Source organism: Fundulus heteroclitus, chromosome 16 (assembly GCF_011125445.2).
Source record: "Fundulus heteroclitus isolate FHET01 chromosome 16, MU-UCD_Fhet_4.1, whole genome shotgun sequence".
Taxonomy (NCBI): Eukaryota; Metazoa; Chordata; class Actinopteri; order Cyprinodontiformes; family Fundulidae; genus Fundulus; species Fundulus heteroclitus.
In genome coordinates this window covers 2,999,027-3,023,604 of record NC_046376.1, presented here as the reverse complement: position 1 = coordinate 3,023,604, position 24,578 = coordinate 2,999,027, and the positions used below count along the sequence as shown (strand labels likewise).

Sequence of the window (24,578 nt, the reverse complement as noted above, 5' to 3'; positions counted from 1 at the left end):
CAACTCAAACACTGAAAGTCTAAAGGAAAAGATGGGATTTAATAACACATTAAATGATGAAGTGAAAACAATAAAATCACGTGAGGACTCCTTATGTGTCCAGATTCTTACTTTCTTTAAATGTTGAGCTTCTTCAGACACAGGGAGCTAAATCAAAGCGCAGCAAGGCAGAGTTTCAGCAAACTGTGAGAAAACCTTTTAAAAGATGAAAGAAACCTGGCTGTTTGGGAGGAAAAAGGACATGAATAAAGATGATGGATCAGAAGTTATAAACGGGACCCTGACCCCCAGAGAATTTCAGAAAAAACACCTGCAACTGACAACAAATTTGTTTAAACAGGCAGCAGAAACAAAAAAAAAAAAAAAAAAAAAAAAAAAATTACACAAAAGAAAACCAGTAAAACAGAACCGTCTGAAGCTCAAAGAGCTCAGCATTTCTGAAACATTTTTATAACATTAGAAATGTGTACCCTGTTTTTAATTCAACCTTTTTATGCAGACAATTTACTCCTCAAAATAGATCACATAAAATATCACTTATGATTCGAAACTAATTGTACAGCCTGATAAGCCACAGTAGCCGCTCCAAGTCAGTCTGAAATCCACAGTCAGGTTCCTGGCTGAGAAATTGAAAATATATCAGATAAAGCTGCAGTTTTCAGCCAGATTTGAGCGCTTTATTAAATCAACATGTTGATATTTCTGCTGTAATATTTTCATATTTTCTGGGTCATTTCCGCTCTGACAGCTCATGAAATCTCCTGAATTAATCGGCATTTTCTGTCCATTTCTAACATTTTCTCGAAGCGACAAGAAGCCGGTAGAAACTTCTACCGGGTGACGTCATCGCGCTCTGCGCTCTGTGATTGGACGAAGGCTGGAGAAGCCGCGCGAAGCGCTGACAGGCTATAAATAGCGGCGAGAGCGAGCAGGAGGCAGATTGAGACTAAGAGACCTTCAGAGAAGATCAGGAGAGATCCACAAGAGGAGGAAGCTTCAAGAAGCTCTGCAGAGGAGACTCTGGTCTACAGTAAGTTCTCATTTCATCTTCTGCTTCACACTTTCCTCCTATTTTGCTTTTACAGCCACAGGAAACTACATTCATGCATTTATTCACTGATGTAATTACAACAAATGGACTTTATGGAGTTTAGTCAGAGACAGGAAAGTGAAGACCAGCTTTCTGGGACAAAGGACTGTGAGCCTCTCTGAGGCTGTCTCTCCACAGCATTAGAAAAGCTGTTTTATTTTGAGCTCTAACTGCCATAAAGTCCAGTAAAAATCTGAACTGTGTCAATGTTAAAGATAATAAATCCCTCCTGTCCACCTGAATCCTTCTGCTTCTCACGTGTGTCTCTGCTGGTTTAGGACTGAAAGGAAAGTGAGCCAAGATGTCTGCAGCTAAAAACGTGGCCATCGGCATCGACCTGGGCACCACCTACTCCTGCGTGGGGGTCTTCCAGCACGGGAAAGTAGAAATCATCGCCAACGACCAGGGCAACAGGACCACCCCCAGCTACGTGGCCTTCACTGACACGGAGAGGCTGATCGGGGACGCGGCCAAGAACCAGGTGGCCCTGAACCCCGGTAACACCGTGTTTGATGCCAAGAGGCTGATTGGAAGGAAGTTTGATGAGGCGGTGGTGCAGGCGGACATGAAGCACTGGCCCTTCAAGGTGCTGTCAGAAGGAGGGAGGCCCAAAATTCAGGTGGAGTACAAAGGGGAGAACAAAGCTTTCTTTCCCGAGGAGATCTCATCCATGGTGCTGGTAAAGATGAAGGAGATCGCTGAAGCCTACCTGGGCCACAAGGTGTCCAACGCCGTCATCACGGTCCCCGCCTACTTCAACGACTCGCAGCGACAGGCCACCAAAGACGCGGGCGTCATCGCGGGCCTCAACGTCCTGAGGATCATCAACGAGCCCACGGCGGCGGCCATCGCGTACGGTCTGGACAAAGGCAAGACGGGAGAGAGAAACGTCCTGATCTTCGACCTGGGCGGAGGCACCTTCGACGTGTCCATCCTGACCATCGAGGACGGCATCTTTGAGGTGAAGGCCACGGCCGGAGACACCCACCTGGGAGGAGAGGACTTTGACAACCGCATGGTCAACCACTTTGTGGAGGAGTTCAAGAGGAAGCACAAGAAGGACATCAGCCAGAACAAGAGAGCCTTGAGGAGGCTGCGCACAGCTTGTGAGAGGGCCAAGAGGACCCTGTCCTCCAGCTCCCAGGCCAGCATGGAGATCGACTCTCTGTTCGAGGGCGTGGACTTCTACACCGCCATCACCAGGGCTCGCTTTGAGGAGCTGTGCTCGGACCTGTTCAGGGGAACCTTGGAGCCCGTGGAGAAAGCCCTGAGGGACGCCAAGATGGACAAGGGCCAGATCCACGACGTGGTCCTGGTGGGAGGCTCCACCCGAATCCCCAAGATCCAGAAACTGCTGCAGGACTTCTTCAACGGCCGGGAGCTGAACAAGAGCATCAACCCGGACGAGGCGGTGGCCTACGGCGCCGCCGTCCAGGCCGCCATCCTGACGGGAGACACCTCGGGGAACGTCCAGGACCTGCTGCTGCTGGACGTGGCTCCTCTGTCGCTGGGCATCGAGACGGCCGGAGGAGTGATGACGGCCCTGATCAAACGCAACACCACCATCCCCACCAAACAGACCCAGGTGTTCAGCACCTACGCTGACAACCAGCCCGGGGTCCTGATCCAGGTCTACGAAGGGGAGAGAGCCATGACCAAGGACAACAACCTGCTGGGCAGGTTTGAGCTGACGGGAATCCCCCCCGCTCCCCGAGGGGTCCCGCAGATCGAGGTGACCTTCGACGTGGACGCCAACGGCATTCTCAACGTGTCTGCGGTGGACAAAAGCACCGGCAAAGAGAACAAGATCACCATCACCAACGACAAGGGCCGACTGAGCAAGGAGGAGATCGAGAGGATGGTGCAGGACGCTGACAAGTACAAAGCCGAGGACGAGCTGCAGAGGGACAAGGTGGCTGCCAAGAACTCCCTGGAGTCCTACGCTTTCAGCATGAAGAGCAGCGTGGAGGACGAGAGCTTGAAGGGCAAAATCAGCGAGGAAGACAAGAAGAAGGTGATCGACAAGTGCAAGGAGACCATCAGCTGGCTGGAGAACAACCAGCTGGCCGAGAAAGACGAGTACCAGCACCAGCAGAAAGAGCTGGAGAAGGTGTGCAACCCCATCATCAGCAAGTTGTATCAGGGAGGGAGGCCCACTGGTACTTGTAGAGAGCAGGCAGGAGCCCACACCCAGGGGCCCACTATTGAGGAGGTGGACTAGAGGGCCCCTCAGGTGGACTCTCATCTCCTGGACTGTTTAGGGTTGACCTGGACCTGTTAGAACCCCAGACTCCTTCTAGACCGCTCACACGCTGCTCCCCATGGAAGATGGGAGTTCATCTTTGCTTCATGAGCACTACTGAGCTCTAGAGACTTGATGCTGAAGTTGCTTTGATGATTGCAATGAAAAATGTCCTGCACACAAGGTTTTTATGGGTCTTTTTATTAAAATGTGTTGAACACTAAATTATCAAACTTGGAAAATTGTTCTACTTTTTATCTTTTTCTCATATTAAAGTATTTTCTTGGGAGTGTTTTCCTAATATGTGACTTCTGAATGTATTTTTCATCTGTAACATGCTGGTCAATGTAATAAAGATGAAAGAGAAGCTTGTTTGAGTCATTTTTCTGTTCATTGCTCTCAAATATTGTGAACTGTTGATTACCATAAAACACATTTAATTTCACGTGGGGCATACACTAAGAAATAATTTCACTCTTTAGCTGATCTTCACCATAGACCTGGAGCAACAACGTCATAAAGTTCCCCATCATTCCTGCTTAAAACATGAACAACTCCAGAGCCACTGGCCATTTTGACGCATCGCTGCTCCAGGATTTCTGAGCTAATGGCTAAATTAACTCCTCATTATGGCTTTGAGGTCTGCAGACGTCCTGCAGTAATTCATTCATTTGATAAATAATACGTTCATTATCCCACAACAGGGAAATTCAGGCATGACAGTAGCAAAAACCCATAGACAGATTTAGACACTACGTTAATAATATGAATATTTAGGGGGACAAAAAGAGGACAAACTAGAATGGCCACAGCTGCAATATATATATATATATATTGTTGCTGTGTAAAGCACTTTGGAAAGAGGCATCTGGATTAAATGTGCTATATAATTATAGTTGACATTGACAGAGACTCAGGTCCCATCTCACCGACAGACAAACAAGATCACTATATATATTATTGTAATCAACTCAAACACTGAAAGTCTAAAGGAAAAGATGGGATTTAATAACACATTAAATGATGAAGTGAAAACAATAAAATCACGTGAGGACTCCTTATGTGTCCAGATTCTTACTTTCTTTAAATGTTGAGCTTCTTCAGACACAGGGAGCTAAATCAAAGCGCAGCAAGGCAGAGTTTCAGCAAACTGTGAGAAAACCTTTTAAAAGATGAAAGAAACCTGGCTGTTTGGGAGGAAAAAGGACATGAATAAAGATGATGGATCAGAAGTTATAAACGGGACCCTGACCCCCAGAGAATTTCAGAAAAAACACCTGCAACTGACAACAAATTTGTTTAAACAGGCAGCAGAAACAAAAAAAAAAAAAAAAAAAAAAAAAAATTACGCAAAAGAAAACCAGTAAAACAGAACCGTCTGAAGCTCAAAGAGCTCAGCATTTCTGAAACATTTTTATAACATTAGAAATGTGTACCCTGTTTTTAATTCAACCTTTTTATGCAGACAATTTACTCCTCAAAATAGATCACATAAAATATCACTTATGATTCGAAACTAATTGTACAGCCTGATAAGCCACAGTAGCCGCTCCAAGTCAGTCTGAAATCCACAGTCAGGTTCCTGGCTGAGAAATTGAAAATATATCAGATAAAGCTGCAGTTTTCAGCCAGATTTGAGCGCTTTATTAAATCAACATGTTGATATTTCTGCTGTAATATTTTCATATTTTCTGGGTCATTTCCGCTCTGACAGCTCATGAAATCTCCTGAATTAATCGGCATTTTCTGTCCATTTCTAACATTTTCTCGAAGCGACAAGAAGCCGGTAGAAACTTCTACCGGGTGACGTCATCGCGCTCTGCGCTCTGTGATTGGACGAAGGCTGGAGAAGCCGCGCGAAGCGCTGACAGGCTATAAATAGCGGCGAGAGCGAGCAGGAGGCAGATTGAGACTAAGAGACCTTCAGAGAAGATCAGGAGAGATCCACAAGAGGAGGAAGCTTCAAGAAGCTCTGCAGAGGAGACTCTGGTCTACAGTAAGTTCTCATTTCATCTTCTGCTTCACACTTTCCTCCTATTTTGCTTTTACAGCCACAGGAAACTACATTCATGCATTTATTCACTGATGTAATTACAACAAATGGACTTTATGGAGTTTAGTCAGAGACAGGAAAGTGAAGACCAGCTTTCTGGGACAAAGGACTGTGAGCCTCTCTGAGGCTGTCTCTCCACAGCATTAGAAAAGCTGTTTTATTTTGAGCTCTAACTGCCATAAAGTCCAGTAAAAATCTGAACTGTGTCAATGTTTGTTAAAGGGAATAAATCCCTCCTGTCCTCCTGAATCCTTCTGCTTCTCACGTGTGTCTCTGCTGGTTTAGGACTGAAAGGAAAGTGAGCCAAGATGTCTGCAGCTAAAAACGTGGCCATCGGCATCGACCTGGGCACCACCTACTCCTGCGTGGGGGTCTTCCAGCACGGGAAAGTAGAAATCATCGCCAACGACCAGGGCAACAGGACCACCCCCAGCTACGTGGCCTTCACTGACACGGAGAGGCTGATCGGGGACGCGGCCAAGAACCAGGTGGCCCTGAACCCCGGTAACACCGTGTTTGATGCCAAGAGGCTGATTGGAAGGAAGTTTGATGAGGCGGTGGTGCAGGCGGACATGAAGCACTGGCCCTTCAAGGTGCTGTCAGAAGGAGGGAGGCCCAAAATTCAGGTGGAGTACAAAGGGGAGAACAAAGCTTTCTTCCCCGAGGAGATCTCATCCATGGTGCTGGTAAAGATGAAGGAGATCGCTGAAGCCTACCTGGGCCACAAGGTGTCCAACGCCGTCATCACGGTCCCCGCCTACTTCAACGACTCGCAGCGACAGGCCACCAAAGACGCGGGCGTCATCGCGGGCCTCAACGTCCTGAGGATCATCAACGAGCCCACGGCGGCGGCCATCGCGTACGGTCTGGACAAAGGCAAGATGGGAGAGAGAAACGTCCTGATCTTCGACCTGGGCGGAGGCACCTTCGACGTGTCCATCCTGACCATCGAGGACGGCATCTTTGAGGTGAAGGCCACGGCCGGAGACACCCACCTGGGAGGAGAGGACTTTGACAACCGCATGGTCAACCACTTTGTGGAGGAGTTCAAGAGGAAGCACAAGAAGGACATCAGCCAGAACAAGAGAGCCTTGAGGAGGCTGCGCACAGCTTGTGAGAGGGCCAAGAGGACCCTGTCCTCCAGCTCCCAGGCCAGCATGGAGATCGACTCTCTGTTCGAGGGCGTGGACTTCTACACCGCCATCACCAGGGCTCGCTTTGAGGAGCTGTGCTCGGACCTGTTCAGGGGAACCTTGGAGCCCGTGGAGAAAGCCCTGAGGGACGCCAAGATGGACAAGGGCCAGATCCACGACGTGGTCCTGGTGGGAGGCTCCACCCGAATCCCCAAGATCCAGAAACTGCTGCAGGACTTCTTCAACGGCCGGGAGCTGAACAAGAGCATCAACCCGGACGAGGCGGTGGCCTACGGCGCCGCCGTCCAGGCCGCCATCCTGACGGGAGACACCTCGGGGAACGTCCAGGACCTGCTGCTGCTGGACGTGGCTCCTCTGTCGCTGGGCATCGAGACGGCCGGAGGAGTGATGACGGCCCTGATCAAACGCAACACCACCATCCCCACCAAACAGACCCAGGTGTTCAGCACCTACGCTGACAACCAGCCCGGGGTCCTGATCCAGGTCTACGAAGGGGAGAGAGCCATGACCAAGGACAACAACCTGCTGGGCAGGTTTGAGCTGACGGGAATCCCCCCCGCTCCCCGAGGGGTCCCGCAGATCGAGGTGACCTTCGACGTGGACGCCAACGGCATTCTCAACGTGTCTGCGGTGGACAAAAGCACCGGCAAAGAGAACAAGATCACCATCACCAACGACAAGGGCCGACTGAGCAAGGAGGAGATCGAGAGGATGGTGCAGGACGCTGACAAGTACAAAGCCGAGGACGAGCTGCAGAGGGACAAGGTCGCTGCCAAGAACTCCCTGGAGTCCTACGCTTTCAGCATGAAGAGCAGCGTGGAGGACGAGAGCTTGAAGGGCAAAATCAGCGAGGAAGACAAGAAGAAGGTGATCGACAAGTGCAAGGAGACCATCAGCTGGCTGGAGAACAACCAGCTGGCCGAGAAAGACGAGTACCAGCACCAGCAGAAAGAGCTGGAGAAGGTGTGCAACCCCATCATCAGCAAGTTGTATCAGGGAGGGAGGCCCACTGGTACTTGTAGAGAGCAGGCAGGAGCCCACACCCAGGGGCCCACTATTGAGGAGGTGGACTAGAGGGCCCCTCAGGTGGACTCTCATCTCCTGGACTGTTTAGGGTTGACCTGGACCTGTTAGAACCCCAGACTCCTTCTAGACCGCTCACACGCTGCTCCCCATGGAAGATGGGAGTTCATCTTTGCTTCATGAACACTACTGAGCTCTAGAGACTTCATGCTGAAGGTGCTTTGACCATTGCAATGAAAAATGTCCTGCACACAAGGTTTTTATGGGTCTTTTTATTAAAATGTGTTGAACACTAAATGATCAAACTTGGAAAATTGTTCTACCTTTTTATCTTTTTCTCATCTTAAAGTATTTTCTTGGGAGTGTTTTCCAAATATGTGACTTCTGAATGTATTTTTCATCTGTAACATGCTGGTCAATGTAATAAAGATGAAAGAGAAGCTTGTTTGAGACATTTTTCTGTTCATTGTTCTCAAATATTGTGAACTGTTGATTACCATAAAATACATCTAATTTCACGTGGGGCATACACTAAGAAATAATTTCACTCTTTAGCTGATCTTCACCATCGACCAGGAGCAACAACGTCATTACATAAAGTTTCCCATCATTCCTGCTCAAAACATGAACAACTCCAGAGCCACTGGCCATTTTGACGCATCGCTGCTCCAGGATTTCTGAGCTAATGGCTAAATTAACTCCTCATTATGGCTTTGAGGTCTGCAGACGTCCTGCAGTAATTCATTCATTTAATAAGATAAGTAATACGTTTTATTATCCCACAACGGGGAAATTCAGGCATGACAGTAGCAAAAACCTATTCACAGATTTAGACACTACGTTGATAATATGAATATCAAGGTAGTTTAAATATAAGCTCTAAGCGATAAATGTACAGTGCAATGTTTTAGTCTGACGACCCAAAGTGCTTTACACTACAATCAGTCATTCATAAAAGCCACAGAGATGAACTTTTCAGAGGGAAAGAAGAAAATATTGCACAATTATTGATAATACAGCACATATATTAAAAAGCAATATTCTAGTTAAATAGAGGAGAAAGAAGAGCTGGTTTACAGAACCATGTGAGAAAACTTCAAAATGCATGATTGTACAGCAATACCCCAGAGTAGCTAACGCGTGAGCAAATGGACATCAGCGTCTGAGAGACGTGTAAATGATTCCTGATCGGATCAGAACCAGAGCAACCATCAGCATTTGGTAAACACTCACTGAGTCTGTTGTGAGCAGCAGAGATGATAAATTCTGGCAGCAGCTGGGAGGAAGGACCTGTGGAAAGGCTGCTTAGAGCATCTGGGATGCAGCCGTCTGTTACTAAAAGAGCTCTGCAGCTCCATGCATTTTCCATCAGTGATGGTATTTTCCTGACAGCCTGTCTCCCAGCACCAGCACTGGGTCCAGAACCGGTACCAGTAGCAGATCCAGGTGACCCAGGTGAACCAGGTGTTTTAATAGTGAAGCATCTAGAGTTGCAGCACAGTAGCTCTTGAGGACTGGAGGTAAAGGCCTCTGTTCTAGCAGGCAGAGATGTTTTTCACGTCACATTTTCATCCATTATTTAGAAATTTACTTTTTACCTAAAGAGATTAAGGGGAGTGACTAAATCAAAGATAAAAAATGATAGAAAACAATAAACAAAACTAGAATATCTTGACAAATATGAACAGAAACACACATGCTTATTCATTTTACTGTAGTTTTTATCTCATTGTATGTAAATTAATTTTTGTATCAGTTTTTTTTTTTTTACGCATATGACACATTTTTATTTTATTTTCTAGTTTATTTAATCATTAAGTGGTTCAGTTTTCAAGTTATTTTGTTATGTTTTTATTGAATTTGAATTTCATAAAAATGTGTTATTTTAATTTCTCATTTGTTTACAACTTCTCTGTTGTGGTTTTACGTTATTTCACAGAGTTGGAGCTTTGCTTCTTGCTTTATTTTTTATTTATTTTTTTACTTCGTTCTTAATATATTTGTTATTCAATAAATACGCTAATTTAATTTCTGTGTTTTACTCTATCGTTATCAAACAAATAGCATAATTTCTATTATAATTACGAGCGCTTTATTTCTCGGCTGGTAAAGGCTGGAGCGGCGAGTTCAAACAAGACAGACATCCTGTAAATATCGCGAGAATTGAAGCAGGGCGAGAAGACGGCTTCAGTCAAGGCATAGCAGTCATCATATTTAGCAACAACAACAAAAACAGCAGCGACAGAGAAAAGCTTTGAGGAGAATGGTTGTTCTGCGGCGCTGACGGGCTGGATGCCGATGTTTGCGGCCCTCTCAGCCGCAGATGAGACGCCAGGCCGGGATGAACAGGTACGGCTCAGTTGCTTATTTATTAGCAGCTAGCTAGCAGGCTAACACTTAGCCGTTAGCTCGGAGCTAATGTTTGGCGTTAGCTGCAATTTTCCTCATCGGTCTGTGGGTTTTTCAAAACGCGGTCAACATAAAGTCCAGAACGCAGCTAAAAGCCACCAGTGGGGCTGAATCCAGCTGGTGATAAGCGGCATGTTTAGGTGAGGATGGGCAGCTATTGTTAGCAGGCTAATGGGCTGGATGATCGCACATGAACGCTGCTTTTAGAGCCCCAAAGCTGCAGCTAGCTGTGATTTATCACCAGCCTGTGGTGCAGGAAGGACTCAGCATTTACCCAGAGACACAGCCTGACACCACAGAGCCTGAGTGATGCTCCACAGCTTAAATACACACGACCAGAGTCTGTATTTATTGACCCACGCTAGGACTAACATTCCTAGAAAACCGTTAGATTGGTAATGTTTGATGTGAGGATTAATCAAATAAAACGGCAATAAAGTTCCTTTCAGATTCAGATATTGTTTAAAGGGCTAATTCACTGTTTTCACATCATCTGGACCGCTTCTGAGATATTTATTAAAATCTGAAACATTAGACAAGTCAAGCATGAATACAGGTCCAAACACTTTGGCTTTAGTTTATTATAAACTGATTATATTAAATCACATTATTAATTAGTGTAATGTGGCAGGTGCAAAGGACAGAATGGATGCTATATTTGGCTCATTCTAATATTTCAGGAGTGATGCATTCAGTCGCTGCTTTCCAATAAGATATTTCGCCACATAGATGAACTTTCACGATTTAAATTGGTTGATTCATGTGAAAGGGGACAGTTCAGTTTAATAAATCTCATGATAATTCAGGAGTTAAAACAGCCAAAATTAGCCAAAGGCTATTTTTCATCTGCTGTCTCCTGGCCATGATGTTAAAAAAGCAATAAATGCAGGAATATAATAGTTAGTAAGGACATGAGCTGGAACTAGACAGATCCTGACACAAAGACAATGGAATGCGACTCAGACCTGATCCCAGGTGCTAAAGCCAAGGAGAGTTTAGGAAAGCTGGGGTTCTCTGATTTATATTATTTGTGCAAAATTTTACTATAATATCCAAACGTCTAGCTTTCCTCATATTGTTCAGTTCTAATAACTTTCTAACTGGAACCAAATGTCCCCATAAAGAACGGTAAAACCCTTTTTGTGTGTTTTCTGAAACATTTAAAGTGTTACAAAGCTAAAATAGTATTTCTAGAAATCTACTCTGCACTTTTCAGTTGGTATAAAAAAGGTCAAACTTTTTGTTTTCACCTATAAAAGATCTTCAGGGCAGAATATAGAGTTCCTACAATGTCTTTAAATAATAAATGAAATAACACGAGCTGCATGGAAAGTAATGTAGGTATTTGGAATGGTGACTTAAATCACAACCAGCAGTAGAAATATGCTAGTTTAGTTTCTCTGAAGGAACAGTGGAGAACGTAATGTTTGTTACAACAAGCTGAACTTGTAGAAGAGTCATTTTTGTCCCTTTGTGGTCTTAGTTAATAGAGGGTTTATCGTCAGCTGTAGGTTTTGCTGTTAACGCGTGTGTCTGTGTGTCTTCCAGCATGCGGCCTCGGCTCTCTGGACGTCCATCAGCCTGTGAAGATGAGGCAGATTTCTTAGCTCTGCTGCGCGTTTGAGGAACTTGTTCTCCTGCTGGAACAGAGCTGTTATCAACCCTGAGAAGATGATGTGAGACGCAGCCGAGCTGCGAACTGCTGAAAGCGGCGGCGTCTGGGTCCAGCTGCGGTCTCTGCGGCTTCACGCCCGGCTTCACGCCCGGCTTCACGCCCGGCTTCACGCCCGGCTTCACGCCCGGCTTCACGCCCGGCTGTCAATGAGCAGACAGATGTGCTGCGGACATTTGCTCCAGCTGTGCCACCACTTCTGCTCTTCTTGTTCTCGTCTGAAGAGATTCGACTGAACTGAGTCCCAAACATTTCAGGATGAACGGCTCTCTGCTAACCCCGCCCAGCCCGCGGGCCGCTAACTCCTCCCCTCTGCCCCCGTCGCCCTCACCGTCTCCCTCCCCACCGTCCCCCTCCCTGCTACCTTTGTCCTCCAGACCCCCCCCTCTCCCCCCGCTGGTGAGCCCGCCGCCCCAGGCGCCCCCGTCCTCCCTGTCCGACACCCCCACGCCGTCCCCCTCCCCGTCCCTGAGCTGGACTGAGTTCTGCGAGCTCCACGCTCGCGTCGCAGCCGGCGACTTTGCGCGCCACTTCCGGGCGTTTCTCCAGGAAAACCCGCACTACAGCACAGACTCGGCGGCGGCCTTCTGCCGGCGCTTCACCGACCGCTTCATCCGCCACTTCCAGACGGAGCTGGAGGGGCCGCTGCCGGCGAGCTGCGCCCCGGGGCGCGACGACACGGTGAGCTGGGCTCCCCCGTCAGACGCCACCTCTCTGGAAGAGGAGGCGGTCTCGCCCCTGTCGGGGACCGGCGGGGCGGTCCTCCCGTGCCCCCCCTCCGGCACGCCGCGGGTGGCGTCCAGGCCGGCGCCGGCCCGCCTGGTGCTGGAGAGCCGCGGCGGCGACCGCTTTCAGGACTCCTACGCCCAGGGCCAGGTGCTGCCCCCGTCCTCTTCGTCGTCGTGCTGCTCCTCGGTGGGGGGGAACAACGGGCGGCGGGAGGAGAGGGGCGCCGTGCTCGGCCCCGGGAACGGAGACGCTCCGGTGGAGGAAGAGGAGGACGGCTGGCTCGGGGCGGCTTCGGCGGGGGAAGGCGTGGAGCAGGAAGAGGAGGAAGCGGAGTCGTGCGAGGCGGATCACGCCCCCCATCTTCTCCCCTCCTCCAGCACTCCTCCGCCCGACTCCAAAGGCAACGGCACGCCCACCTCCAAGAGCAAGCTGAAGAAGCGCTTCTCTCTGCGCAGCGTGGGGCGCAGCGTGCGCGGCAGCGTGCGCGGCATCCTGCACTGGAGGAGCTCCTCCAGCGACGCCGCTCAGAACCAGCTGCCCTCCAGCTACAGCTACACCATGGGCGTCCACGACTCCGCCCCCGCCAAGAGGAGCTCCGCCACACAGCCCCCCACCCCCACCTCCTCCATGCCCGTGTCCCTGTCCATGCCCCTCTCCCTTCCGCACTCCTCCTCCTCCTCCCTGCCTCCCTCCTCCTCCAGCAGCGCCACCTCCCTGTCCGTGTCCGAGGCCGCCCGCGACCGCCGGCGAAGCAACGGCGAAGGAGGCGAGAAGGACAAGTGGAGCCATCGTCTGGAGAAGCTCCGGCTGTCCCGCTCGCCGCCCCCCCTCCTCACCCAGAGCCCTCACCCCGGCTCCAACTCGCTCCCCCCGAGCAGCGCCGGCGCCGTGGGTCCCCCCAGGAAGGTGGGCCGGCTGGTGCGGGAGGGCGGGGTGAGCGTCAGCTCCTCCAGCGACGAGTTGGGGGGGAACCACGTGTTCTCGGGCTTCTCCTTCGGCCTGCTGCACCACGGCGCAGAGAGCGGCGGCTCGGCCGCGCCGGCCCAGACGGCGCCGGTCCAGCCCCTGGCCAGCGGAGGGAACGTTCCCTGGAGGGGGGGCCGCTGGCACAAGTGCCGTCTGGTTCTGAGAGAGCGGGACCGGGAGGGCGCCGAGCGGGGAGAGGAGTACTACCTGGAGTTCTTCATCCCGCCAAAGGTAAGCGTCTCCTCCGAGCGACCCGTCAGAACCGGCCCAGACATCAGGAGATAGAACCCGACGTCTCTGTGTTTCAGTCCTCCAAGCCTCGGCTGACCGTCCCCTGCTGCTCCATCGTGGACGTGAGGAGCACCACGGCCCTGGAGGTCCCCGACAAGGAGAACACCTTCCTGCTGCAGGTACCGACCCATTCCGCTGCCTGGTTCTGGAGGGCAGAGCTGACAGAACCTACAGAACCTACGGCGTAGAGCTGGACGATAAATATCGATCTATGATCGTATATCATGATAGAAAAAAGGTCAAAAGTTTAGTAGAATAACAGTTTTCCTTCCTTTAGCATTCTAGCCTATCATGAAGGTTAATATTACATCATTACATCCTCCCAGCCAATCACAACGCAGACCCAGGAACCAGGCCCCGCCCCCTTCAGAGAGTTCAGAGACGCAAACCCTTTTTCTTTTTTAAAAACTTGTAGTTTTGGTAGAAAGTTGAGTTTGAATTCAGTGTTTGTGTATTTATCTAAAAACAGGTTGCTAAGCAACAGCATAAAACGGCCAGGGCTTAAAATAAATGTTTTTAATTTGTTGATAATTATCGACATCAATGGATTTGATTTATATTTTATCGATATGTTTTTTTAAATATCGTCCAGCCCTACTGCGGCTGCTCTGTCTGCCGGGTTAGCTCCATGTTCCAGAACCAGAACCGACCCGTAATGTCACAGAACCGAGGAAGACCCTTAAATCTGGCAGGAGAACCTTCATTTCTGAACCCGTCTTATTGGAGCCGGTTACCGGTGAGGAGCGCCGTCCGTTCTGGACAGTTCTGTTCTGGACGGGTCCGTTTCTGACGGCTTTGGAAAGTCTCTGTTTCAGAACTTTGTTTGATCAGATTCCTTAACGGACCCGGAACCACGAACAGATTTAGCCCCAATATAGAAGTTGGGTCTTGTCTCGGTTCTCCTAAATGCTCACAGCGAACCTTTAGAGAGTTGACATGTTCAGCTGTCAGCAGGGAACCAGAACCCAAACGGGCCGCTGCCTGACCCGAGCTGTCCTGTTTCTGCTCTTCCTCAGCTGGAGGGCTCGGCCCAGTACGTGATCGAGACTCGAGACGCGGTTCAGATGAGAGCCTGGCTCAGCGACATCAGGAACGCCATCTGTCTCAGGTAATGATCGCTGCACCAGAACCACCGGGCCAGAACTGGCTGCTTTGACCCGGTGCAGGTTCAGACGTTTCCCTGAGCCACGCTCAGTGTTCTCCACCTCAAACTGCTCCTCCAAAGGAGAACCAGAGGTCCGTTCTCTCTGAGGAACCGGGACCACCTCCAGCAGTCTGGACCTGGTCCAGAACTTCATGTCCAGCGGGTCAGAGACGGTCCCAGGAGTTATGGAGCAGTCGGGTCTTAGCAGAACCTTAATGGGTTTGATCATAAAGTAGGGCTGAACAATTAATCGCATTTTCAATATAATCGCAATTTAAAAAAAACGCAATTTCCAAATCGCAGAGTCTGCAATTTTTGGCTATGTAACAATTAGTGAATTAGACACGTCCATTAGGTGTTGGTAAAATGTTTAAAGTAGGTTTGCCTCCACATGGAAGGGAAGACAGTTGCAGCAGTGAGATAATCTAATTTTATTACTTGTTTTAGAGTTTATATAATCATACATAGCATTAAGTACAGGTCAATCAGTTTAATACATAGACTTGCTTGTTGGTTGCACTTTATGTTCAACAAGGATTGATGTCCAATTCAACTAAAAGCTGTTCTCTTGAATAATATTCTGATTAATAGAATGATTAAAAGTTCTTGTTTTAAATAGTCCTTGTTTACAAACATCTTTATTTAGAGGCCATTTTTGTTGCTTGTGGTTAATGCAGAGAAAAGTCAAAATTGCAATTTTGGTTGAAATATATTGTAAGCAGAACGCAATCATTTCTGCTCTGAGTTTAGATGCTGTGGGTCTTTTAGCAACTAATCTGCACAGCGAGGAAACAAAATGATTTGTTGTTTGTATATATTTAAAAAGACATGATAAATTAAATGGAAAAACAAATCGCATTAAATCACAATATTAAGAAAAAAAATCGCAATTAGATTATTTTCCAAAATCGTTCAGCCCTATCATAAAGGCCCCTGAACCGTAGATGTTTCCAGTGAAACAGAGAAAGCTAAACAGCCGTTTGGGTCGTAGCCAGAACCTGTGGGTCCGCTGAGCATCAGGTGAGCTGCAGGTGAGCTGCAGGTGTGCTTACCTGTGTTTTCCCGCTGCAGTGAGCAGGAGGACGCTGAAGGTGTGTGCGCTGCTTCCATGGACATCAGCGGGACGCCGGAGACCGCCGACCGCCTCTCCCAGGGTGAGTGACGCTTCCAGTCGGCACCGCTGGCCCAGAACCCGTCCTCCAGCTCTCGTTTCACCAGAACTGTTCTGGGAAAGTGGTTCTGATCAGTTGGTCTCTGGGCTGTAGGGTTCTGACATGAACGAGCAGAACCAGAACTCTGGCTAAAGCCTACAGAACCTTTGGTCCGGACCACTGAAACGAGAGCTGGATCAGGACTGGGCGGGAAGAACGGGCCCGCCTCGGTACCGGTCCGCCTAACGCTGCGGTTCTTCTGCTCCTGGCAGTCTGCTACGGGGGAATCGGAGGCTCCTCCCCTCTGATGGACCCGCTCCCTCCAGAACTTCCTCCTCGAGCTCCACTGGACGAACCGGACGGCAGGAACTTCGGGGGAGGCGGGGCTAGTGTGGGCACGCCTTTGGCGGAGACGCCCGACGCGACAGGTGAGCACGCTTCACAGGTAGAACCGGGTTTATCAGAACCACATGAGCGGAGCAGAACTCTGGACCGCGGCGTGATGCAGCTGGTTCCTCCCAGACGAGAACCGTGAACCTAGAAATAAATCCATAAAGAGGGAGAGGTTCTGTCTTCTGGTAGAACCGCCTTTAACCCGTCCGGTTTGGGTCCAATGTTCTCACATCAGTCTGCTGGAACTTCGGTCCATTCCTCCATCAGAACCGCTGCAGCTGGGTCCGCTCTGCAGGCCTTCTGGCTCCCAGGTAGTAGTCTGGGTCTGAGATCAGAACTTTGTTCTGATGGACGTTCCGTCCAGACGCTGCGGTTCTGATGGTCCCGTCCAGATGCTGCGGTTCTGATGGTCCTGTCCAGACGCTGCGGTTCTGATGGTCCCGTCCAGACGCTGCGGTTCCGATGGTCCCGTCCAGACGCTGGGGTTCCGTCAGACCCGAGGCCATGGGTCCAGTAAGGAAGCTCTGGCCTCTTCCTGTCTGAGTGGCCATGCTGGTCCAGGACCAGGACTCTACCTGCTGATCTTCACAAAGTCTTTGGTTCTGGTTCTGGGGTCGTTTCACACCAGAACCCGTTTGTCTCTTGGGTCAGAACCCGTCTACGTTCCCATGGTGTTTAAACGTGGATCTGCTTCCTAAGCAGAACCTTACAGAACCATCTGAGTGTTTAAAGGTCCAGCAGGTCCAGGTCCGGCCCGCCGGGTTCTCTGGAAGTAGAACAGATCAGAACTCTGGGGTTTTGGTGGGTTGTGTTACCTGGATGCAGACGTGGAGAACATAGAGAACCAACAGAACCGTGCCTGTGGTCCTGCAGGGTCGTTCCTCTTCTCTGAGGTGGGGCCGGCGGAGGCGGTGGAGCACCCGCTCAGCGAGTGCCAGTGGTTCCACGGCACGCTGTCGCGCCTCAAGGCCGCCCAGCTGGTTCTGGCCGGAGGCCCGGCGAGCCACGGCGTGTTCCTGGTGCGGCAGAGCGAGACGCGGCGGGGCGAGTACGTCCTCACCTTCAACTTCCAGGGAAAGGCCAAGGTGAGTACCGAGAGGGAGGCGGTCCCCGGGGTCCGGCGCCGGCGCCGTCTCACCCAGCGTGTCCCGTCTCTCGCAGCACCTCCGTCTGTCCCTGAACGAGGACGGCCAGTGCCGGGTGCAGCACCTCTGGTTCCAGTCCATCTTCGACATGTTGGAGCACTTCCGGGTGCACCCCATCCCCCTGGAGTCCGGCGGCGCCTCTGATGTCACGCTCATCAGCTTCGTTGGAGCCACCGCCGTCCGACAGCCAGGTACGCCCGCCGCCAGCGGCCCGCTCCGCCGCCTGTAGTCGGTTACCTGAACAGGTGTGAGCCCGCCGGGTCCGGTGTCTGCATGCTCCGTGTTGTGTATGGGTTCTGCGTGGTTCTCCATTCTCATAGCGTTCATCAGCAGCTACGCTCTCACAGCCTCCAGGTGTGTAAATCAGTGAGACTGAGCAGAGGAGGCGTAGTTTGAATCCCAGCAGCGTTGTCCGTCCTGTGCCCGTCTGACCTCTCTGTTGTTGTCTTGTATGGTTGGCTCCCCCCTGCAGGCCGGGACAGGGCGGGCAGTCGGCCTGCGGTCTGCGACGCCATCACCACGCGCCATCCCGACTCTCCATCAACCCCCATCTCTGACTGTGTGTAAGTGCGACCGGCCTCGGCTGACAGAACGAGTGTGTGGCAGAGAGGACGCATTCCATTTCTATCAGGACTCTCATGGTGGCAGAACCAGGCTCAGGCTCGGTGTTCATCACAAGTTCTGCTTTACAGCGTTTATTATCACTGTCGTTTCTATTTTATATCAAATGTGGATCAGGGCAAGGCAAATTTATTTCTACAGCACATTTCAGTACAGAGACAATGCAAAGTGCTTTACACGATTAAAGTATAGGAAAATAAAACAGAATAAAAGCAAGTAGGAATAAAATGTAGAAACAAAATAGAACATGGGAGAATAGAAACTAAAAGCAAACATTAAAAACCCTGACAGCAGAGCTGTTCCCTCCAGTCCCTGCATCCCGTCCAGTAGCCCCCCCCCCCCCCGCCCGTCTGGTACCGTACCACTAAGATCCAAGATTATTCCATACTGAGTTCTGTACCGCTCCATACCTCCACAACCATATCTTCCACTCATTTTCTCTGCATGGCCATCCTCTTCCACACTCTACTGCCCCCCGTTGGCCCCTAGTTCCCCCCGTTGGCCCCTAGTTCCCCCCGTTGGCCTCTAGTGCCCCCCGTTGGCCCCTAGTGCCCCCTGTTGGCCCCTAGTTCCCCCCGTTGGCCTCTAGTTCCCCCCGTTGGCCCCTAGTTCCCCCCGTTGGCCTCTAGTTCCCCCCGTTGGCCCCTAGTGCCCCCCGTTGGCCTCTAGTGCCCCCCGTTGGCCTCTAGTGCCCCCGTTGGCTCCTAGTGCCCCCCGTTGGCCTCTAGTGCCCCCCGTTGGCCTCTAGTGCCCCCCGTTGGCCTCTAGTGCCCCCGTTGGCTCCTAGTTCCCCCCGTTGGCCTCTAGTGCCCCCCGTTGGCCCCTAGTTCCCCCTGTTGGCCTCTAGTGCCCCCCGTTGGCCCCTAGTGCCCCCCGTTGGCCTCTAGTTCCCCCCGTTGGCCTCTAGTGCCCCCCGTTGGCCTCTACTGCCCCCCGTTGGCCCCTAGTTCCCCCTGTTGGCCTTTAGTGCCCCCATTGGCCTTTAGTGCCCCCCGTTGGCCCCTAGTTCCCCCCATTGGCCTCTAGTGCCCCCAGTTGGCCTCTAGTGCCCCCTGTTGGCCTCTAGTGCCCCCCATTGGCCTTTAGTGCCCCCCGTTGGCCCCTAGTTCCCCCCGTTGGCCCCTAGTTCCCCCCATTGGCCTCTAGTGCCCCCCATTAGCCTCTAGTTCCCCCCATTGGCCTCTAGTGCCCCCCGTTGGCCTCTAGTGGCCCCCGTTGGCCTCTAGTGCCCCCCGTTGGCCTCTACTGCCCCCGTTGGCCTCTAGTGCCCCCGTTGGCCCCCAGTTCCCCCCATTGGCCTCTAGTTCCCCCCGTTGGCCCCTAGTGCCCTCGTTGGCCCCTAGTGCCCCCCGTTGGCCCCTAGTGCCCCCCGTTGGCCCCTAGTGCCCCCCGTTGGCCCCTAGTGCCCCCCGTTGGCCTCTACTGCCGCTTTTGAACATTATAACAAGTAGTTGAATTAAAAAAAGTAAATGTTATTTCCAGGAAGTATAATAAATGGATATCAATAAAATTCAGGCAAAAAGGAACTATCTCTGGAGTCCCAGTCAAACCGGACTCTCCGCGTGTCTGTGGTCTTCAGGGGCCGTCTCACCAGAATCAGGAGGTAATGCCTCCATGCAGGTTTGGGTTCTGGCTGGAAGACCTGATGGATCACAAATCCAATAAATATGTTGGACTGAGAGCTTAATGAGTCTAAAACGGGTAGAAGAAGTCCTAAAGAACCCAGGAGAAACAGTTCCTCAGAGGATGACCCAAATGAAGCTGATCTTTGAATGAGTTCCTCATGCGAGCCGCAGTCAGTAAAACCCGATAATTCCAGAACCACATGAACCCCTGCAGGGAGAGAACGGTTCTGTCAGAATGATGCCATCTCTGAGCCTGTAGGGCCTCTCCTGCCTCCATGGAGTCCAGAACCTGCTTCTCCTAACTCCTCCCCCTCACTGTCAACCCGCCTCCCTCCTCCTCTCCTTGCCTTTATTCACTCCCTTCCTCTCTCCCTCCTCTCCTCCTCTCCTTCCCTTTATTCACTCCCTTCCTCTCTCCCTCCTCTCCTCCTCTCCTTCCCTTTATTCACTCCCTTCCTCTCTCCCTCCTCTCCTCCTGCAGACTCGACCAGCAGACCCCGTAGTCCACCTCAGCCTCCTCCGCTGCCACCGGGGCGCCCGCCGCCACCGACCCCGCCCCAGGAGAGGGGAACTGAGGCGGACCCGGCGGGAGGAGGAGGACCGCCCCTGGGAACGCCCGCCGCAGCGGGGGGAGCAGGAAGTGGGGCAGGAAGTGGAGGCAGCGGGGGTGGTAGCGGGGGAGGAGTGGAGGACTGGGAGGAGAGGGACACGCCCCTCCGCCAGCTGGAGGCCGGGGAGGGCGAGGAGCGGGACGGGGCGAGGGCTCCTCGCGCCATCGATAACCAGTACTCCTTCTTCTGAGGAGGAGGTCCATCAGAACCGCTCACAGCCATCGCTTTGATCTGCGGCGGTCGCTAACACTAATTGGGACGGAGCCAGGAGCACCTTCAACACTAACGAGCAGTACATTTCTTTACCTGCAGTCCGATAAGCTTTGGGTTCTTACCGGTCCGCCTCACAGAACTCTCTGGATCCTGCGTGTCAGAACCGGAGCCAATACCTCACGGTGGTCCCGCCCAGACGGCCAAACACACACGCTACACGCGGTTCTACTGCAGAACGCAGACCCGAAACCTTACACCGCCCCCGGTACCGGAGCCAGTCCTCACCCCGACTCCTGGTCCAGACCTCCCTGCAGCCTCTTCAAGTTCTCCAGAGCTTTCCTTTGGACTTTCAGTTCCAGAACCCGGCCGTTTTCAGAACCACTACAACCTGTTAATCAGGGAGGAGGTTCCTAAACCAAGCAGATGAAATGGAGTCGGGTCTAAACTGGATCTTCAGGCGTTTAGTTACCAGCAGCTTTTCTCAGAACCATGTTCAGTTCTTTAGTTGGATCTCTGGAATATCCCAAAGAAAACCCAGTTTCACTGTCAGAACCTGGGAGGTGATGTGTCAGAACCCAGGTTCTGAAGCATCAGGGCTCTGACACCAGGATGCTCCTCATCTCCTTTAGATCCTTTTTTTTAGGCCCGACCCGCTTCACTGCTAGCTGAGACGTCTGGTTCTGGACCAGGAGATGGATCTCTCCAGATTTCTCAGCTAACAGCCAGAGGACTGGACTGCTTTCGTCTGGCGTTCTCATAGTCCGGACCCGGTGTTGGTTCTGAAACGGCAGATCTAAGCCACCGAGCAGCAGATGAGGAAGGAGACCTGGACCCGTCTCCTCGGCCCGGTTCTGTCTCTTCCCAGGCAGACTGGACCCTGCTGCAGACGGCAGGAGGTTCTGGAGTCCACCGGGACCAGACTGTCCGCTCCACATCAACAGAACCAGAGATCCAGGGTCTCTGCTGCAGGTTAGATTCTGACCCGCCTGCGGTGTCCCTTTAACGAGGTTGTTGGTTCAACGCTTCATTGAATGTATGCGATTCCACTACTGAAAGCACAGACACTAATGAGCCCGTTCACTCACACCTTCATTCTGTCAACCGGTCCGGTACCAGCGCCTCGTCTGACGGGTCCAAACTCAGCCCCGTCTGGCGCCTTGCTCAAGAGCTGCAGGAAAACCGAACGGTCCGATTCTGCCGGCTGTGACTGGCCCGTTTCAGGCGTTCAGCTCCGTCGTCTAGACTACAGGGAGCCCGTGGTCCGGTTGGCAGAACCGTAAATGTTCTGAAGAACCTGAGGCGGGATCCTGCTGCTGGGCTTGCCGGTCCAGGTGGGAGTTGGAGCGTTCTGATGACATCATCATTAAATTCACGCCCCCCCCCCCTGTCACCTGTTTCCATCGCCTCGGTGACGGCCAATAGAATCCTGTGGAGCTCCAGAACCGGGCTAGACTCTTCACCAATGGGCTGACCAGAGCTGTGGTTCTGGACAGACTGAGACGTCTCGATGAGGAGCTGCTGACGGACCTTCAAACAGAACCGGGATCGTCGTTGACCATCTGATGTTTCACCTGAGCAGAAGAACTTATGTGACTGAGGTCAGCTGGTCCGACTGGACTATCCAGAACCAAATAGGAACCTCCTCATATTGACCCAGTTTTATAAAAAGTTATTTTGATATAAAGTTAATCTGGTCTCCTCATCAGTTTCGACCCGTTTACAGAACAACTCAAAGGTTCTTTAATTGATCTGTTGATGAGGTCCAAATGCCTACTGGACCTGAGTCATGGTACCGGTGGAAAAGGGATGGAGAACCTGCTGAATTTCTGGGTTTTTGGTTCTGTCCATATCAGACACGTTACTGACGGTGAAGCTCGTCGTTTAGGTTCTGGTCCAGCCGTCTGTTCCATCAGAACCACCATTCAGAGTTGAACCCGATCACGGAGAGTCGGACCTCAGCTTGGAGTGATGATGGTTCTGACCCAGTTAAATATTCAGAACCTTGGAACAGTTTCTCCATCCAATCCTAAATAGTTCTGGCTCCATCTGAACACCCTTACTGGGTCAGAACCTTTTACCAAAGCAGAGGTCTGGCCGCCATGATGCTGTCTGACTGCTCAGTGATGAAGGAGGCAGGAAAAGGAGCCTGGATGCTTCCTATCAGGCTAGCCTAGGAACCTGGCAGCGTCCTCAGAACCGGGTCGTCTCTGGGTTTGTTGGGGGGGTGACGGCGCCGCAGAGTCTGTGCCTGGGGTTGGTTTGTTTAGTATGATCTGCAACGCCAACCTCCTTACGCTAAACAGTTTTACTCCATCATGATTCGCTGAAACCGGAGACGTTTGGTCACCCTACCTAAGGAGCCTTAAAGGAGCAATAAGTCAGAAATTTACCGTAGAATCAAACTAAATCGTTCTCATTGGTCACCCAGGATGTTAGCAACATTCCCTAGAAACAATCCTCTCCATCAACAGCGTCTTAGTCGCGTTTTTCTCCTCTCAAACCTGGCGGTACGGTCCAGAACTACTTCGGTTCAGGGTGTAGCCGTGTCTACTTCCTGGTTCCTCAGCCAATCAGATGAAGGTTCCCAACACAGAGCAGTATTTGGTGTTTAATCTTGGCGAAGAGCAGCAGCCTGCTAACATGGAAGCTGATAAGAGAAGCGGACCAGAACCAGAACCAGAACAGAATACAGCATCTGTCCTGTGGAGGCAGAAACTCAGTGGAGTTTCACGCTGTTTAAAAACGGCATATTGGATTGTTGTGATTAGGAAGCTGATCTGAGCCTCATGGGTCCAGTATTACTTATAGATCCTTTAAGGTATCCCACAATCCTTTGCGTTCCATGATGTATGCGTAGAACAGAGAGCGTCTCTTTGTAGCTGATGTCCAGAAGGCTGTAGGCCGGATCATGGAGCAGGAGATAGGAGGTAGGAGCTGTTATTAAGGGTGTTCGGATGGAGCCTTGGTGTCTCCCACCTCTGGAGGACTTCCTGTTTTCTGTCCAATCAGAGCCCAGAGTACAGTGACACACCCTCTCCTGAGATTTCACCTCTGGATGGTTCTAGAGCGACAGGGTCTTAAGGTTCTGTTTAGCCCTTTGGACCTGCTACAGCGATCACTTTGGAGCTGTGAGCCCAGCAGAAGGTTCTGATGGCTTCCCTCTGGTTCTGTTTGGGAAAATTCTAGGTCCATGTCCCCGTTCCAGAACCAACTGAGCAATAAGTCACTTTAACGATTTAAAGCTTCTTGTTTCCAGAAGAGATGCTCCTGAAATTAAATGGCATGATTTTGAAAGCGCCGCGTGATTGGCTGGGAGCAGGGCGGCGCGTGATTGGCCGGGAGCAGGTCAGCGTGTGATTGGCTGGGAGCAGGGCGGCATGAGAGGCTTTGGGTCTGGACTAGGAAGGAACCGTTTACCTCAGGCCCACTCAGGTGAATCCTGGACAGCCGGGCGGAGCGATGATGACGATGGTCAGATTAAAGAGTATTAAAGGTTGCTAGTTTGATTTTTGCGACTCCATCTCAGTTCAGACGTCTTTGTGCCTTTTTTTTGGTTTTTTTGTTTTGGGGGTGAAAAGGAGAAAAGCTCCGGTTCTCCTCCTGGTTCCTGCTGTCCTCTCCGCCTCGGCCTGCGTTCATCGACACTTAGAGAACATTTCAGAGAACATACCTACTTATTTCTAGTTGTGCCTTTCTGTGTCCGTCTGTCTTCAGTCCCCTCCTCCATCATGTCCTCGTCTCAGTTGGAAGACTCTTCGTGCCTTTCTCTGTCTCTTTTCTCTGCTGGGACCGTCTGTTGAGGACAGGCGGAGCTGTCTGTCCATCCTGTGTGTTGGTTAGTTTCAGGTACTACATTGAATTTAATGATAATGATATAATATAAATATAGTGAAACATTGAACTCTGTGGTGGTTTTATTTCTTCACTCCTGCTTTTATCTTTACGGTCCGTTCTGACGCAGCCAGGACACCCTGGGCCAGACCCAGAACTCTAGTGATACCCTGGGGGGAGGTTCTGGTTCTGCAGCATCCACACCCGGACCACAG

The 24,578-nt window shown here is 51.2% G+C and overlaps 3 protein-coding genes across 4 annotated transcripts; all 3 read left to right on the top strand.

Annotated features, from left to right (window-relative positions):
• The first annotated feature begins 919 nt into the window (after positions 1–919).
• On the top strand, positions 920–3,709 carry LOC118556568 (heat shock 70 kDa protein 1). The gene is made up of 2 exons (XM_036148706.1): positions 920–1,030; positions 1,369–3,709. Exon 2 carries the CDS (start codon positions 1,392–1,394, stop codon positions 3,309–3,311), a length of 1,920 nt encoding a protein of 639 aa, XP_036004599.1. The 5' UTR covers positions 920–1,030; positions 1,369–1,391; the 3' UTR covers positions 3,312–3,709.
• Positions 3,710–5,217: 1,508 nt separating this feature from the next.
• LOC118566467 (heat shock 70 kDa protein 1-like) lies at positions 5,218–8,007 on the top strand. Its single transcript, XM_036148707.1, has 2 exons — positions 5,218–5,328; positions 5,671–8,007. The coding sequence occupies exon 2, from the start codon at positions 5,694–5,696 to the stop codon at positions 7,611–7,613; it is 1,920 nt and encodes a 639-aa protein (XP_036004600.1). The 5' UTR covers positions 5,218–5,328; positions 5,671–5,693; the 3' UTR covers positions 7,614–8,007.
• Positions 8,008–9,705: 1,698 nt separating this feature from the next.
• On the top strand, positions 9,706–24,433 carry sh2b1 (SH2B adaptor protein 1). 2 transcript variants are annotated; one of them, XM_012852912.3, is made up of 10 exons: positions 9,706–9,911; positions 11,520–13,569; positions 13,647–13,748; positions 14,646–14,737; positions 15,845–15,927; positions 16,197–16,352; positions 17,191–17,402; positions 17,479–17,653; positions 17,935–18,025; positions 20,190–20,336. In XM_012852912.3, the coding sequence occupies exons 2-10, from the start codon at positions 11,902–11,904 to the stop codon at positions 20,209–20,211; spliced, it is 2,601 nt and encodes an 866-aa protein (XP_012708366.2). In that variant the 5' UTR covers positions 9,706–9,911; positions 11,520–11,901; the 3' UTR covers positions 20,212–20,336. The 2 variants fall into 2 exon arrangements, with proteins under 2 accessions (XP_012708366.2, XP_036004598.1); XM_036148705.1 differs by lacking the exon at positions 17,935–18,025 and having other exon boundaries at positions 20,190–24,433.
• The last annotated feature ends 145 nt before the right edge of the window (positions 24,434–24,578 follow it).

What these genes read in the sequence shown, in the direction of transcription:
- LOC118566467 (XM_036148707.1), top strand. Translation starts at nt 5,694, where the DNA reads ATGTCTGCAGCTAAAAACGTGGCCATCGGCATCGACCTGGGCACCACC.
- sh2b1 (XM_036148705.1), top strand. Translation starts at nt 11,902, where the DNA reads ATGAACGGCTCTCTGCTAACCCCGCCCAGCCCGCGGGCCGCTAACTCC. An exon ending in ACTTCCAGGGAAAGGCCAAG is followed by an intron (nt 17,403 to 17,478) that starts GTGAGTACCGAG and finishes CGTCTCTCGCAG; the next exon opens with CACCTCCGTCTGTCCCTGAA. An exon ending in CACCGCCGTCCGACAGCCAG is followed by an intron (nt 17,654 to 20,189) that starts GTACGCCCGCCG and finishes CTCCTCCTGCAG; the next exon opens with ACTCGACCAGCAGACCCCGT.
- LOC118556568 (XM_036148706.1), top strand. Translation starts at nt 1,392, where the DNA reads ATGTCTGCAGCTAAAAACGTGGCCATCGGCATCGACCTGGGCACCACC.